Here is a 15,000-nt window from a genome sequence, read left to right on the forward strand (position 1 = left end):
GAATCAAGGGGTCGTATGATAAGTGGTCGGAAGATTAGGTCAGTGATATTCTTAGCATCTTAGAAACTCGTCAAGTAAAAGGAGAAACAACATTAAGTATTCATTTATATTATTATAATTATAATTGTTTGTTTGTTTATCTATTTATTTACTTATCATTTTTTTCATCCGAACTAGTTATGGACCAAAAGGTCTCCTGTCGGCAGTCCCTTCTTTGTAATCCTTTTTAAGAGTCTGGTACAGTGAAAATCATTGACGTAAAGTATTTGTTTGAAATGTCCTGCAAGTGGCCAAGGTTGTTTGTTGAGGTAGTTCTGGTAATGATGCTCAAGTCAACTGCGGTAATGATTCTCCACACGCTTCCTAAGTTCATGGATTTCAGTTCGTCGTATTTGATTTCCGTTTCTGCACAACTAAGTCGCAGTCAAAACATGACCAGAATATTTCCCCAAAGTTTAGACACCTTACTGGGATATAGGCCTATAGTATGTATTAAGCCCAGTTATTTAAGGTAAAAAGATTATATAAAAAAAAAATGATAATAGAAATGAGAACAAATTTCAAAAATAAGATAATAAAGAAAAAACAAAGAAAAAATTAAACACTAAGTTCATCGTCGAAATAAGGATTGGAACGTCTCCAGTAAGCGAACGCTGTAGCCATTTTCTAAACGATGTTAGGATTTCTTTGATTAAGCAGGTCTATTACCAAATCTCCTGTACCACCTCTACGAAACCACTATCTCAATTAACCCCTTTATTGCTGTGATGTATTACATATTTTTCAGGTTTAATTACAGTCAACGCCAGACGATATACATACACACGCGCACACACACACACACACACACACACACACACACACACACACACACACACACACACACACACACACACACACACACACACACACACACACACACACACACACACACATATATATATATATATATATATATATATATATATATATATATACATATATATGTATATATTATATATATATATATATATACATGTATATATATATGTATGTATGCATATATATATACATACTCATATAAATGCATATACATATATATATATATATATATATATACATGTGTGTATGTGTGTGTCATTGCGAAAGTGAAATGACGTCACAGACGGGAAATGACATCATAGAAGCGATATGACGCCATAGAACTTGAAATGATGACCTTAGGACACTCGGACCGATGTGGACTATTGAGAAGATGAATTTGTGATTAATGTGACACGTGATGAAATTCTATCGTTGATGTACGATGATGACGTGATGATGACGTGATGATGACGTGTGATGAGCAGGCACACCTGCTCTTCGGTCTCGCATGTGGGACCTACCAGCATCCGGGGAGCAGAGCCAGCGGAGGGATAGGATGCTCGTACTTGCGTATTTACGCGCGCATTCACACACACACACACACACACACACACACACACACACACACACACACACACACACACACACACACACACACACACACACACACACACACACACACACACACACACACACACACCACACACATATATATATATATATAATATATATATTTCTATACATACATATATATATATGTCTATACATATATATATATATATATATATATATATATATATATATATATATATATATATATACACGCATACACATACACACACACACAAACACACACACACACACACACACACACACACACACACACACACACACACACACACACACACACACACACACACACACACACACACACGTACACACACACTTATATATACATATATATATGCATATATATATATATATATAAATATATGTATGTATATATATATATGTATATATATATATATGTATATATACATATATATGTATAAATATATATATATACATATATATATAAATATATATATATTATATATATATATATAATATATATATGTATATATATATATATATATATATATATATACAATTAAAAGGGAGTTGTAAAAACAAGATCAATCTACACAGGAATAGGAGGAACATTTTAGTCAACGCGTATGGAAACCTATAAGGCACGCTAGCAGCTTCTACACCTTAATCCCTACAGAGGCAGTTCAGAACACCTTCTGTTATTAGCCCCCAAACACCTTCTCCTTCAACAATGGCGACCACCTTTTTCTCCCTGCCCACATTCTTCTCATGAGTATCATTTCCCATTTATCAAACACCTTATCTACCCCATCATCACCTATATATCATCTCCCTATGACCAGCAATCCATCCTTAATCCTTTCGGTGCTCCAGGCCAGTCTCGTGGCGTGGTCCAGTTGACTGGTCCCAACCTTTATCTTGGTTCCTATGATTCACTCCTCAATATAGAACGAAGTGTTGGGAATATAGACACTAGCTTATGTACTGTATATGTGCTTGTAGGTTTTAAATCTATGTCTTACCCATTCTATGATCCCGTGACTTTACGTCACGTTAATTGTTATACCTTAATGATCCACAAAAACACACTCCCCAACCTTACCATCTAAAGCATTCCCTTGTGTCATATCTTCATTACATTCAACATTAACCGCGCTAACCAAAAGGATACTGCACTCTACTGTGGTATTACTTTTATCCTATGGGAATAGTTACTTAACTGACCGGTGAATGGCTACGTTAATTAGATTACTTGTTGTGTAGATGATTGAATGACATACTCTTAAACTACCTATCAACCTTGCTTCATAGCTAATGTAATGGTCATCTGTTGGATTTGGTCACCCACTCACACACTCACTCACTCTCTTACTTATTTTGTCATACACTAGCTCATTCACTCTGAGAAGCACATATAACTTTCCGTTTTTCATTGCCATAATTTCCATTCTCATTAGCGGTCATTCCTTCATGCAAGTTCCAAGTTATCGAGCAAAATATTCTTTTGTCCTCTTTTTCTATGTACTTCTTTTTTCCTTTAAACATTTTGCTACCAAGGGATGTTACTTTCAAATAAGTAAAATCGCTCGGTAGGTGGGGATCCCTTTACACTTTTTTTTTTTTTTTTTTTTTTGCGGTGGCTTAAATGAACGACCCAAGTCACAAAATGCACCTAAATTAGCTTTTTACTATGCCCTTACTACTTTTAGCCTTTTCCTTCTCTTCCTCTTCCTCGTCTCTTTCCTCCTTCTCATTCACTTTCTCTTTGTCCTCCTCCTCATCTTTGTCCCTTTTATCTTCCTCTCCCTCTACTTTTTTTTTCTGACTCTTACTCTGACTTTACGCCTCCTCTCTCTCTTCTCTCCTTAGCCTCTTTTCACTGCGATGCACAGCAAAGACCACATCTTCGTACACCTTTCTAGATACGTGATGTACTGTTTACTTTTCCTTGGTCAATTAAAGACTTTTGAATGTTGTTCATTGATGACGTTCGCATTACTATTCGAGCAGCAGAAGGCTTGGCTACATTGCAGTGATTCTAGACCACCAGGGCCTTTAGGTCGGGGTGGTGATGGTCTGGTGATTAGAGTGGTCGACTCGTGTCCAAAAATTTCCTTTGTGCGATGGGCCTTACATACTAAGGCATTGGTACATGATCTCGGGACCTGGATTTGGCTGTGCCTCACACTTTAATCAGAAGAATGAAATCGTCCAACGTCATTCAGGATAGTTGTATAATGACATGTTCTTTGTTTCATACTAAATTACTAAATTATGTGACCGTTATCACTTCCATTAACTCTCTGTAGATTTTTACCTTGACCCTATCTTTTTATTTATAATCCTTTCAATTCAATAACAGGCATTTTGTATGTGTTGGACTACAAGTCAAGAGCGTAAATCGGGCGAATAAAAGTCCGATGTACCTTACTTCTTCTATTGTACGTTTATTCAAAGATCATGAAGCCTCAGTTATTATATCACATAAATTGTTGACTTAGCAAAACCTACTTTTTGTAAGAGATTGCGTGGACACTTCTCCAAGCATATGGTCGGTTGATGTCAACGGGAGTGAGGCTCTTTCTCTAAGCATATAGTTGGGTGATGTCTATGGCAGAGGCTCTTTCTACAAGCATATGGTTGGGTGATGTCTGTGGTAGTGAGGTTCTTTCTCCAAGCATAGGTTAGGTGATGTCTGTGGCAGTGAGGGTCTTTCTCCAAGCATATGGTTGGGTGATATCTGTGGCAGCGAGGCTCTTTCTCCAAGCATATGGTTGGGTGATGTCTATGGCAGTGAGACTCTTTGGAAACTGGAATATCTTCTCCGACTGTAAGAATGTTTGGATGATGCAATGATGAACCTCATCACATGTATGTAGACGGGTGCAGCTTTCAAATTTTCTTCTAGGACCGGTGATTTTACTCATCCAATGAGTAAACTTGTGATAACATTGAGCCTTGATCCCAAAGGACTCCAATTCCTCCAGTTTGTTCACCAGCTTTAACAAAAATCCCGCTGACGCTGACTGACACACACACACACACACACACACACACACACACACACACACACACACACACACACACACACACACACACACACACGCACGCACGCATGCACACACACACACACACACACACACACACACAAAGAACATATGAAAACACGTACACACGAACACACACACACACACACACACACACACACACACACACACACACACACACACACACACACACACACACACACACACACACACACACACACACACTCACACAAACAAACAAACAAACAAACAAACAAACAAACAAACAAACAAACAAATATCTGTGATAGCCATCTCTAGGCCGAAGGTATAAAAATTGTTATCTATCCGTGACACATCCTGCATCAAACAGTATATTGGTATATAGATAAGCTTCTCCCGTCTATCTATATGCCTTACTACATCTATATTTCCTGTCCAGATGTGGTGCCCCAATTTTTCCATAATTGATTCTTACCCTTTTACACTCTCCAACCTTAATTTACCACCTCTCAAGCCACCTGTCACGCACCCGTTTGGTGAACTTTTCAATTAAACAACTGAGGTTATCAAATAAGTAACACCTCATTCACACCTCAACCCTGTTTACTCCCCCCTGCGTAAAACCACTGAACATTTATTTCCTCGTAACCATATGCACATCTCGCTCGATGCACCCAAAACGCCTAAATCTATTTAGCCCATTTGTGGTCATTTACTCCTATATTACACTGTTGTCACCCTTGCAAGTTATTCACCTTTAACCATCACCCCCCAAAAATCTCAGCTCTGGACAAGATACACCTTTATCACCGTTACCTGTTTTAACCTTATGCTCCGATGTCACCCTATAATCACCCTGGATACATTTCACCCTTCCAAACACCCCCGCAAACCAGTTCGTACATAGACACACCTGTACCTCACCCCGGACACCCACCCTTTGCGCCGTACAACCCCTGCATACCAAACAATCCCACACCCCAAGCAAACCACGGCGGTACACGCGCTGTGAATGAGTAATGCAAGCCTTTTCCTTCCACGCTACCTGTACAACCCTAGGGCGCATGCTTTGTACACCCCCTTCATGCAGTTATTCTCTACCTTCCTGATAAACTTGCAACATATAAACTCACCACTGCTGCTTGAATTTACTTGGCATAAAATTAGTTGTGCTTGTTTGTATGTGCATCTCGCATTGCCCTCCACACATGCACTTTCATGCATGCATGCACACGCACCCACGCACACACACGAACACACACACACACACACACACACACACACACACACACACACACACACACACACACACACACACACACACACACACACACACACACACACACACACACACACACACACACACACACACACACACACACACACACACACACACACACACACGCGCACACACACACACACACACACAAACTTGCCTTAAGTACGTGTAGCACATCTTCCTTGTGCCTTCTTGTAACTCGTACCTTGTTTGTCACTAACGTAGATGCCTCGTAGCTCTTTAATGCTTATACAGACACTTTCTACGCTCCTAAAACATGGGTAACGAACACCCGAACCCACTCATTTGCTAACCACAATACATATACTGAATGAAACTCTGGGTGCATACAAGATGGCGCCCTAACTCCAACCTAATACATCTTTAGCGCGTATAACTCTTTCTCCACTGACACACTCTTTTAGCCCGTAAGGTCCTTTGCAGCATATATACATACACTATTTTCATCTCTAAGAATTTTCAGTTCAGACTCGACTTTTCTCTCTTCCAACCTATTGGTTTTCCCTACCCTACTTGGCATTTGTCTTCTCCCTTTTCTATCTATTTTTCCTCGTCTATTTTGCCTCATTTTCCTCCTGTCCATTATTTTCCTCCTCCTCCTCCTCCTCTCTCTGTTGTTTTTCACTAATTCTCTTCCTCCATCTTCTTTCTTTATTCTTAGTCTAAACAACAATAACACTCTCATCCATATTGTGGTTAGAGATCCTCTTCATCTTACGCGCGTGTACACTCGCGCGCACACGCACTCACACACACACACACACACACACACACACACACACACACACACACACACACACACACACACACACACACACACACACACACACACACACACACACACACACACACACACACACACACACACACACACACACACACACACACACACACACACACACACACACACACACACACACACTTAGACACACACACACACGTACACACACACACACACACACACACACACACACACACACACACACACACACACACACACACACACATATATATATATATATATATATATATATATATATATATATATATATGTATACATACATACATACACATGCAAAGTAGACCACTTGGAAAAAGAAACTAACGAAGCAGAGCGCTTTCGTATATTACATCTTCAGTGCAACAAGTACTTGTTGCACTGAAGATGTAATATACGAAAGCGCTCTGCTTCGTTAGTTTCTTTTTCCAAGTGGTCTACTTTGCATAAGTGAACACACGTACCCGTGTTCTTATTAGCATACATACACATATATACACACACACCAAACAAATTTGCAAAAATACTTATGTGAACGTTGTAATCTATAAAGCAATGGAATCAAGATATATTTCTTTTGACGGAGTCTGTGGGGGGCTAGGCATTTATCTAGACAAGAATAGTCAGCAGGTGTTAATAAAAAGCAAAACAAGGCAAATATAAAATGAAACAGACATACAGACCGACATACAGATAGATAGAGAAATGAATAGACAGCAACCATTCAAGGAGACAGGCATTCAGGCAGACCACACGGAGAAAGAATAAAGTGAAAAGACACACACAGACAGATAGACAGAGACAGACGAAAGGACAAAAACAGACATACAGACAGACACACAGATAGACGGACGAAAGGACAAAAAACAGAAAGACAGACAGACATACAGACAGATACACAGACAGACAGACATACAGACAGACAGACAGACAAACAAAAAGACAGTTCAAGACAGACAGACAGACAGGCAGACAAAGGGACAGACGAGGTCTTTTCAGTATTCACGTCCTGCTGCGATTAAATAGTGATTAATTTGAACTTGGGGGCTAATTTGATATTTCCTTTTAAGATCCGTCCAGAACGGCCCGACTCCCAGGTCCTTCCCCATCCCTTCCCACCCACCCACCCCATTCCCCCCACCCACCCCCGACTCCCCCTCCTTCTTTCACCACCCCTTCCCCCCTCTGCTCTCTTCCTCTTCTTCATTTTCCTTCCACTCATAATTCATTTCAGTTTTTTTCTTTTTTTTTTCCTCCGTCCCCATTATCCATACTTGTTATGTAATTTTCTATATCAATCTATCTGTTTCTGTGTAAGAATGTTAAAGAAGCCTATGCAAGGCAGACAGACAGACAGACAGATAGACAGGCGAAGTTGCGAGAATTTCCTATGTGGTAATCAAGTAAAGAAAATACATATCAGAAATACTAATAGACACGTGGTGAGGTATTATCTTTTCTTCCCTCATCCTTATTTCCTTTCTGAGTGAAGGATTGGCGTTCCATTTAATAAGGGAACGAAGCTGAATTGAATGAACAAATAGATAAATAGATAAAGGGAAGGAGAAAACTTATTCTTCTCTGAATCTGCTCTCTTTGTCTCGGCTCTTTCGGCTTATCCTTCATTGTCATAACCTTCCACTTTCTTCGACCCCACACTTTCCAGCCCCGTATCATCTTCTCAAACCCTCCCCCTTGTACTGTTCCTAAAGATATGCCTCATCCATGTTAAGATCCTTTCTCTCCATACACTCATTAAATTTTATTAATTATAATTCACTCTATTCACGAGCAAATTCATTAGATTACCTAAGCACTTCTGTCTCTTCCAGATTATTTTCATCTCACTTGATTGACAATAATTAATCCACCTCTCTTTCTCATCCTCTTTACATTTACTTTGTGGACTCGCGTTTGCATCTTACAGATCTCAGCAAAATTTTGTTACATATTCCTCCACTTGATCATTACCAAAGTCTGTCATCATCATGTAATTTACCTTCCACCTTCCTTTCCCCCACCATTCACCCTGTGTTGTAATGCTCTTTATTTATATTTTCATTCCTTCCATGTATACTAAAGTAATATGTGTGTGTGTGTGTGTGCGCGTGCGTGGTTGCGTGCATATGTGTGTGTGCGTGCGTGCGTGCGCGTGTGTGTGTGTGTGCGTGTGTATGTGTGTGTGTGTGTGTGTGTGTGTGTGTGTGTGTGTGTGTGTGTGTGTGTGTGTGTGTGTGTGTGTGTGTGTGTGTGTGTGTGTGTGTGTGTGTGTGTGTGTGTGTGTGTGTGTGTGTGCGCGCTCGCGTGTACTTGTGTGGTTTTTGTCTGTATACCTGCAGTGAGTGCATCTTTGTTTGCATGCACTCCTATTTCCTGGATCTTTTTCTTCTATTCGCCTATCTTCTTTCATATCATCATTGTTATCTCCTCCTTTCTTGTACCCTTACACATCCGCTTCCCCTCACCTTCTTGTCCTTCTTTTCGGTATTGTAATTCTTCATCGTCTTCCCCGTCTCCCTCCCTACCGCACCTCCTGCAACGACCTCCACCTACTCCCTCCTTCCCTTCTCTTCATTAACTTTCATGCAAGTTCACTCCCCCTCCAGCCGCCTTTTTTGTGCTAAACATGCCCCCCCCCTTTCTCCTTTACCCTTCCCCCAGATCCCCTGCTCCTCTCCCCCTTTCACTTCTTCCCTACTTATCTTCTCACTCCCCTCCCCCCCTACATTATCCCTCTGCTTATTTATTCTCATGCAAAGATGCACCCTTTTCTGTCTCTCCTCTGCCCCCTTCTACCCCCTTTCTCTTTTCCATTTCGTCTCCCATCATGTCTTTTCTTCTATTCCCTCCTTCGATGTCATTATCATCCCAAACCCATCAATCTCCATCCTTCCCCTTGTGTCCTTTTCATTCTTCCTAAAACTGTTCTTTCTTTACTTCCGTCTCATTATTTTCTATCACTTCTCTTTTGCCCTTCCTCTGTTTGCTCTTCTTTGTCCACATCCACCTCCTCATATTTCTCCTTTAATGCTACATACCCTTTTATATCATATTCTTCTCAGTTCTTTCAGCCTTTTTGTGTGTGCCATTCATCATTACTTTTACCATCGTTCTTTGTTGTCCGCTCGAGTCTGTGTATGGTGCCTTATCCAACATCATCTTTCCTCAATATCTTTTCCTGACCATAAGCATACCTCCGAAGAGATATTCTTCATGCTAATTGAAGAATCTGATTCATGCTGACTTGAGTGACATCAGTGAGCTATTTTAGTATGCTTACTTCGGTTGCTGATTCCTGTCTTATCATTTCTAACTTCTGATCTCTGTCGATGACCTTATCTGCTTATTCGACCTGGTGGATCCTGCCTTATACTCTTGCTGATTTCTTTCTATTGAGTCTACCTGACAATTCCATCCTGCAACTTTTTTATCTGCTTTGAATACTTTTCTATTTCTTCATGAACCTGAATAGTATAATTTCTCATCAGTTCGTGCCTCGAGTTTCAATGACCAGAAACCCGATGTCCCCATGATAGCCTCCAAGAAATGTTGGACATCTCTATGTGGGCTGTGAATATATATTCATTTGTTACCAGTAAATAGGAGAGAATTCATCGATTATTAAATATCCGTATATGAAAAAAAAAAAAACATTCTGGAAGTTGAGTGAGAGAAATCTTAGACCCGGTCAGGACAGCACGTCTAAGTGAAGGTGAAGAACTTCTCTACGTGGAACCTCAATAAGTAGGTTTATAATGCTGGTTCCATCAGCTGCGTCAGTAAGAGACAATAATTATTGTTGACTTGAGAGTGAAAGTCTCCATGGCTCCGACCTTTGCCATAATTGCATTGCTTATCAGCTCCGACCAAAACACTCCTTCCCTCGACGGATATCTAGGTTGTCTCATTTACTACTCCCTTGGGACTCGGCCCTTAAGAAGCTTTCCCCATGGATATGTGTCATACATACCTGAAGCATGTAGCCACGGGCGTAGTCTTCCTCAGTCCAACCGAAGCCGTGGAGCACCTGGAGAACCTCGTCCTTGGGCAGAACGCTGAAGAGTCTGTCGAGGAGGATTTTGAGTCTGATGGGTAGTGCCTGGCACCGGTAGAGGATGAGGGAGGCAATGTCAAATACGAGCGAGGGCTTGACGAGTTCGACGCTGTCCTTCGTGGCACCTCCTCCTCCTGCTCCACCTCCTCCAGCAACTCCACTCCTCCCTCCGCCGCCTCCTACGATCCCGGCGCCACTTCCGACGCGCGGGACGTCGGCGCCGGGGTGCGGGAGATCCCGACCACCCAGGCCGCCTACGCCGATGCCCACTCCTCCGCTGTGGTCGGTCACGCCCAAGGCGGCGCCCAGACCCCCGCCGAGGCTGGCTGCCACACCTAAGCCCACGCCTACGCCTACACCCACGCCCACGCCGGTGCCAAGGCCTCCTCCAAAGACTCCACGGAATCCTAGCTTGTCCAGGGCTGTAAAGAAGAAAAAAAAATTGTGTGTCTAGTCGTGAGTTCGAAAAAGATGTAATGCATAAAGAAATATTTGACTCATTAAAGTACAGAGGATAATCTAAAGACTTCGATCTGGCTAACGCCAGACGATTTCATACATTTTAGACCTTAGAAGGGTCTTGAAACTTAATAGGTAAAAAAAAAAAAAAAAAAAAAAAAAAAAAAAGCTCTGTAAATTCTTTGAGACTTGATGATTTTTTTTTTATTTTTTATTATGGTCGATTTATTCAGTTTAGAATGTCTGGACCATAACAAATATCAGCAAGTGTAATACAACTGATGTTATCAGGTAAAAGCCATTCGAGGTCAAATGTGACGTCACAGCTGCTCATTACGTCACAGCAATAAAATGAGTGATATGATATTGTGAATTATCAAAATAAATCATGTTTATAACATTGTGACAACCTTGATATCTCCAGGACTGTAATATATATTATAGTACCTGACAAAGACAAGTCATGACTAATGCAAGAGCATATGTATCAGAACATCATAAGTATGTTACGTGGGCAAAAAAATACGTTCAAAGTGATAACAAGTCACTGAAAATGTTCGACTAAGATATCTGATACTTACTGAACCAATACGAAAACTTAAGAACATATACAACCCACACATGCCTAAGACTGGCATCAATTTCTAGTCACCGGACGTTTTATGGGCAATTTTCAGTTTGTAATGGCGAATATTACCTGGATATGAAAGGAGGTTGGCGAGATTGTCTGCTTTCGCTGTATATACAATTTTCATTTAGTTTCAACAGAAAGTATTTTCAATCTTTGTGTGTGTGTGTGTGTGTGTGTGTGTGTGTGTGTGTGTGTGTGTGTGTGTGTGTGTGTGTGTGTGTGTGTGTGTGTGTGTGTGTGTGTGTGTGTGAGAGAGAGAGAGAGAGATAGAGAGAAAGAGAGATTGAGTTAGTGAGTGAGTGACTGAATGTGAGTGCACGAGAGTGTGTACATGAGTGTAATATTGCATGCCTGTGTGCACGTGGATATGCTAATGTAATAGCTTAACAAGACATTCATTGAAGCATTATTTAAGAAAAAACGAGCATCAATTACAAGAGCAATATGAAATTATTCTAACAAACTCTGTCATCACCCTGACCTAGCCATCAATAACCTCAGCCCGTAGTACCCAGTCCTCCCCAGAAAGCAAGACCAACACATTATCCCTCTCTGGTGCTACTGGACTGAATTATCACCACGGCTTCCGCCACCTTCCTAACAATTCCACCACCACTACCTCCAACATTCTACCACCTCCTCCACTAGCACCAGCACCCCCATCTCCACCGCAACCTTCACTGCCAATCGTACCATCATCATCACTGTAAGTAATGCGACACTTGACGTTAAGAAACTAGGAGACTGACTCCACTTTTATGGTTGCTAATTGTTGGCGCGGACAACCCGCGGCGGGTGTCGGAGGCGAGGGGCGAGGTTCAAGCACCTCCAAGACCTAGCGAAAGGGGCGGGGAGACCCAAGACTAAGAGATGATGGGGGTCTCCGAGATGAGATAGATGGGGAAGCCCTCATGGAGGGGTCTCAAGGGTGAGCTATTGAGGGCTTTCAGAGATGGCGGAGCTCTTGAAGTCAATGATGACAGACTTTTGACAGAGCGAATGAGGGATTCCCGTGATGGACGGATATGAGGGACCAGAAAGAAGCACAATAGGAACAAAAGGAGTACATATATATATATATATATATATATATATATATATATATATATATATATATATATATATATATATGTATATATTTATATATATATATATATATGTATATACATATATATATATATTTATATATATGTATATACATATATATATATATATATATATATACAAGTACAGTTAAATATAATTGCTACTGCTTTTTGTATTTTCTTTAAGACATTCTCTTTGTATCTTCAGGTGGGAGAGAGCACCCGATCGGACAAACCAATCAATACCAATAACGAGTACACAAAACAGCTAGTCTAGCCCTTAAATACCATTCATCTGACATTTTCAATTCAATATCAACTCTAACATAGAGACAGCCATACTAAGTCACTGAAAAAGAGTCAAAAGACTCGAAATCGTGATCTGCCAGCACAGATGACCTCCTACGGAGAAATTATCCCAGATCTCAATAGAGAGAGTAAGAACACCTTAAGACACAAAGAAAATGTATCAAAGAAAATGCAAAAGGCAGAATTAGCAATAACATTTAACTTTATGTGTGTGTGTGTGTGTGTGTGTGTGTGTGTGTGTGTGTGTGTGTGTGTGTGTGTGTGTGTGTGTGTGTGTGTGTGTGTGTGTGTGTGTGTGTGTGTGTGTGTGTGTGTGTGTGTGTGTGTGTGTGAGTGTGTGCGCGTGCACATTTATATATATATATATATATATATATATATATATATATATATATATATTACATACACGCAGAGTTTGATAACATATCTAACGACTTGCAAATCCATATTACTTCTGTGAACACTTCATGCCATAAAAGGACAATCACAGTCTTCTACAAAAACATGTATTGCAGTTCGGACCAGGAAGACGAAAATTACATCAAAGACATCGTCTTCAGAAATCGATAAACGGTTGATGATAATGATGTCTTGTATATGGTAATTTTTTACAAGGACTCTCACACTAGTTCCTTGGTGCTGAAAATTTATTTGTCTGAAAAATATGGAACTTTTTCAAAAGCCAATATCGTATGCAAGTTTAATTGTGGTTTTGGAGAATGTGCACTCCGCAAATGTTCATACATTGAATTTACGACATACAGTCTCAGTAGGAGCCTGATGCTTTATCTCTAATGGGGAGCGATTAAAAGTCATTTCTAGAACGAAAACCAGTCTGTCCTAAATAGAGTAACCATCGTTCACAACACGGAAATAGTTATTCAGTGTAATGGTATTTAAAAATTGAAAATGTTACAAACAATGTACATTAAAGAATTTTCTCCTACCACAGATATTACTCCACTATGATGACAGCCATTCCCTTATTCAATAGTTCTTCGTGACATTTGAACTCAAACTCTATCAATAGTGGGATTGTACCCACCCCTCAAACATCGTGTGTGAGTGTGAGTGTGTGTGTGTGTGTGTGTGTGTGTGTGTGTGTGTGTGTGTGTGTGTGTGTGTGTGTGTGTGTGTGTGTGTGTGTGTATTCACCTCGGATCTACTGCAGCCTCTTTTCGAGACAGCCAGACACCACCCTACGGCAGTGAGCTCAGAGCTCATTATTAGCAGATCTCTGGGTAGGTCTGAGACCACTCACACTCCACACACCGGGAATGCAAGGTCACAACTCCTTGACTAACGTCCCGTACCTACTCGCTGCTAGGTGAACAGGGGCTACACGTGAAAGGAGACAAACCCAACTTGTCTCCGCCCGGCCGGGGAATCGAACCCCGGTTCTCCGGCTTGTGAGGCCAGTGCTTTACCAATCCGCCACCGGTGTGTGTGTGTGTGTGTGTGTGTGTGTGTGTGTGTGTGTGTGTGTGTGTGTGTGTGTGTGTGTGTGTGTGTGTGTGTGTGTGTGTGTGTGTGTGGGTGTGGGTGTGGGTGTGGGTGTGGGTGTGGGTGTGTGTGCGTGCATATATACATACTGATATATTGTACGAAAACACCACTTTCGGAGTGAAAAAATTAAAGTGAAGGAACGGAAAGTCTATATATTTTGACTGCCGGCTGCAGTCATTGTCAGTAGACTGCTATTCACAAATATGGGTTCCAGTGATACGCATAAGTAGTGTGCGTGTATGCGCAGGCGCGTGTGTGTACCTACTTGCGTGCTTGTATGTGTTCGCGCATGTGCGTTTCTGTATCTTGTAAAGAGATACTGCAAAACTCTGGAGCTCAGACCTTTCAATTATACCCGACTAAGGCAGAAAAAATATAGTTTCTTCAAATATCACCAAGACTCAGAGTCTCTCCT

At 40.9% G+C, this 15,000-nt stretch overlaps 1 protein-coding gene across 5 annotated transcripts in view; it reads right to left on the bottom strand.

Moving 5' to 3' along the window:
- Positions 1 to 15,000, bottom strand: part of LOC143027708 (zinc finger protein basonuclin-2-like) — a 325,526-nt gene that overhangs the window by 43,917 nt on the left and 266,609 nt on the right. For 4 of the 5 annotated variants that reach the window (XM_076189173.1, XM_076189172.1, XM_076189174.1 and 1 more), the window contains one exon: positions 10,512 to 11,017. The exons of the other annotated variant lie outside the window; for it this stretch is intronic. In XM_076189173.1, coding sequence (XP_076045288.1) covers positions 10,512 to 11,017 — 506 coding nt within the window. The remainder of the gene's footprint in view (positions 1 to 10,511; positions 11,018 to 15,000) is intronic. 5 annotated transcript variants of the gene reach the window in all.

The sequence above is a fragment of the Oratosquilla oratoria genome, chromosome 8, assembly GCF_046742065.1.
Source record: "Oratosquilla oratoria isolate Oo_2021 chromosome 8, ASM4674206v1, whole genome shotgun sequence".
Classification (NCBI taxonomy): domain Eukaryota; kingdom Metazoa; phylum Arthropoda; class Malacostraca; order Stomatopoda; family Squillidae; genus Oratosquilla; species Oratosquilla oratoria.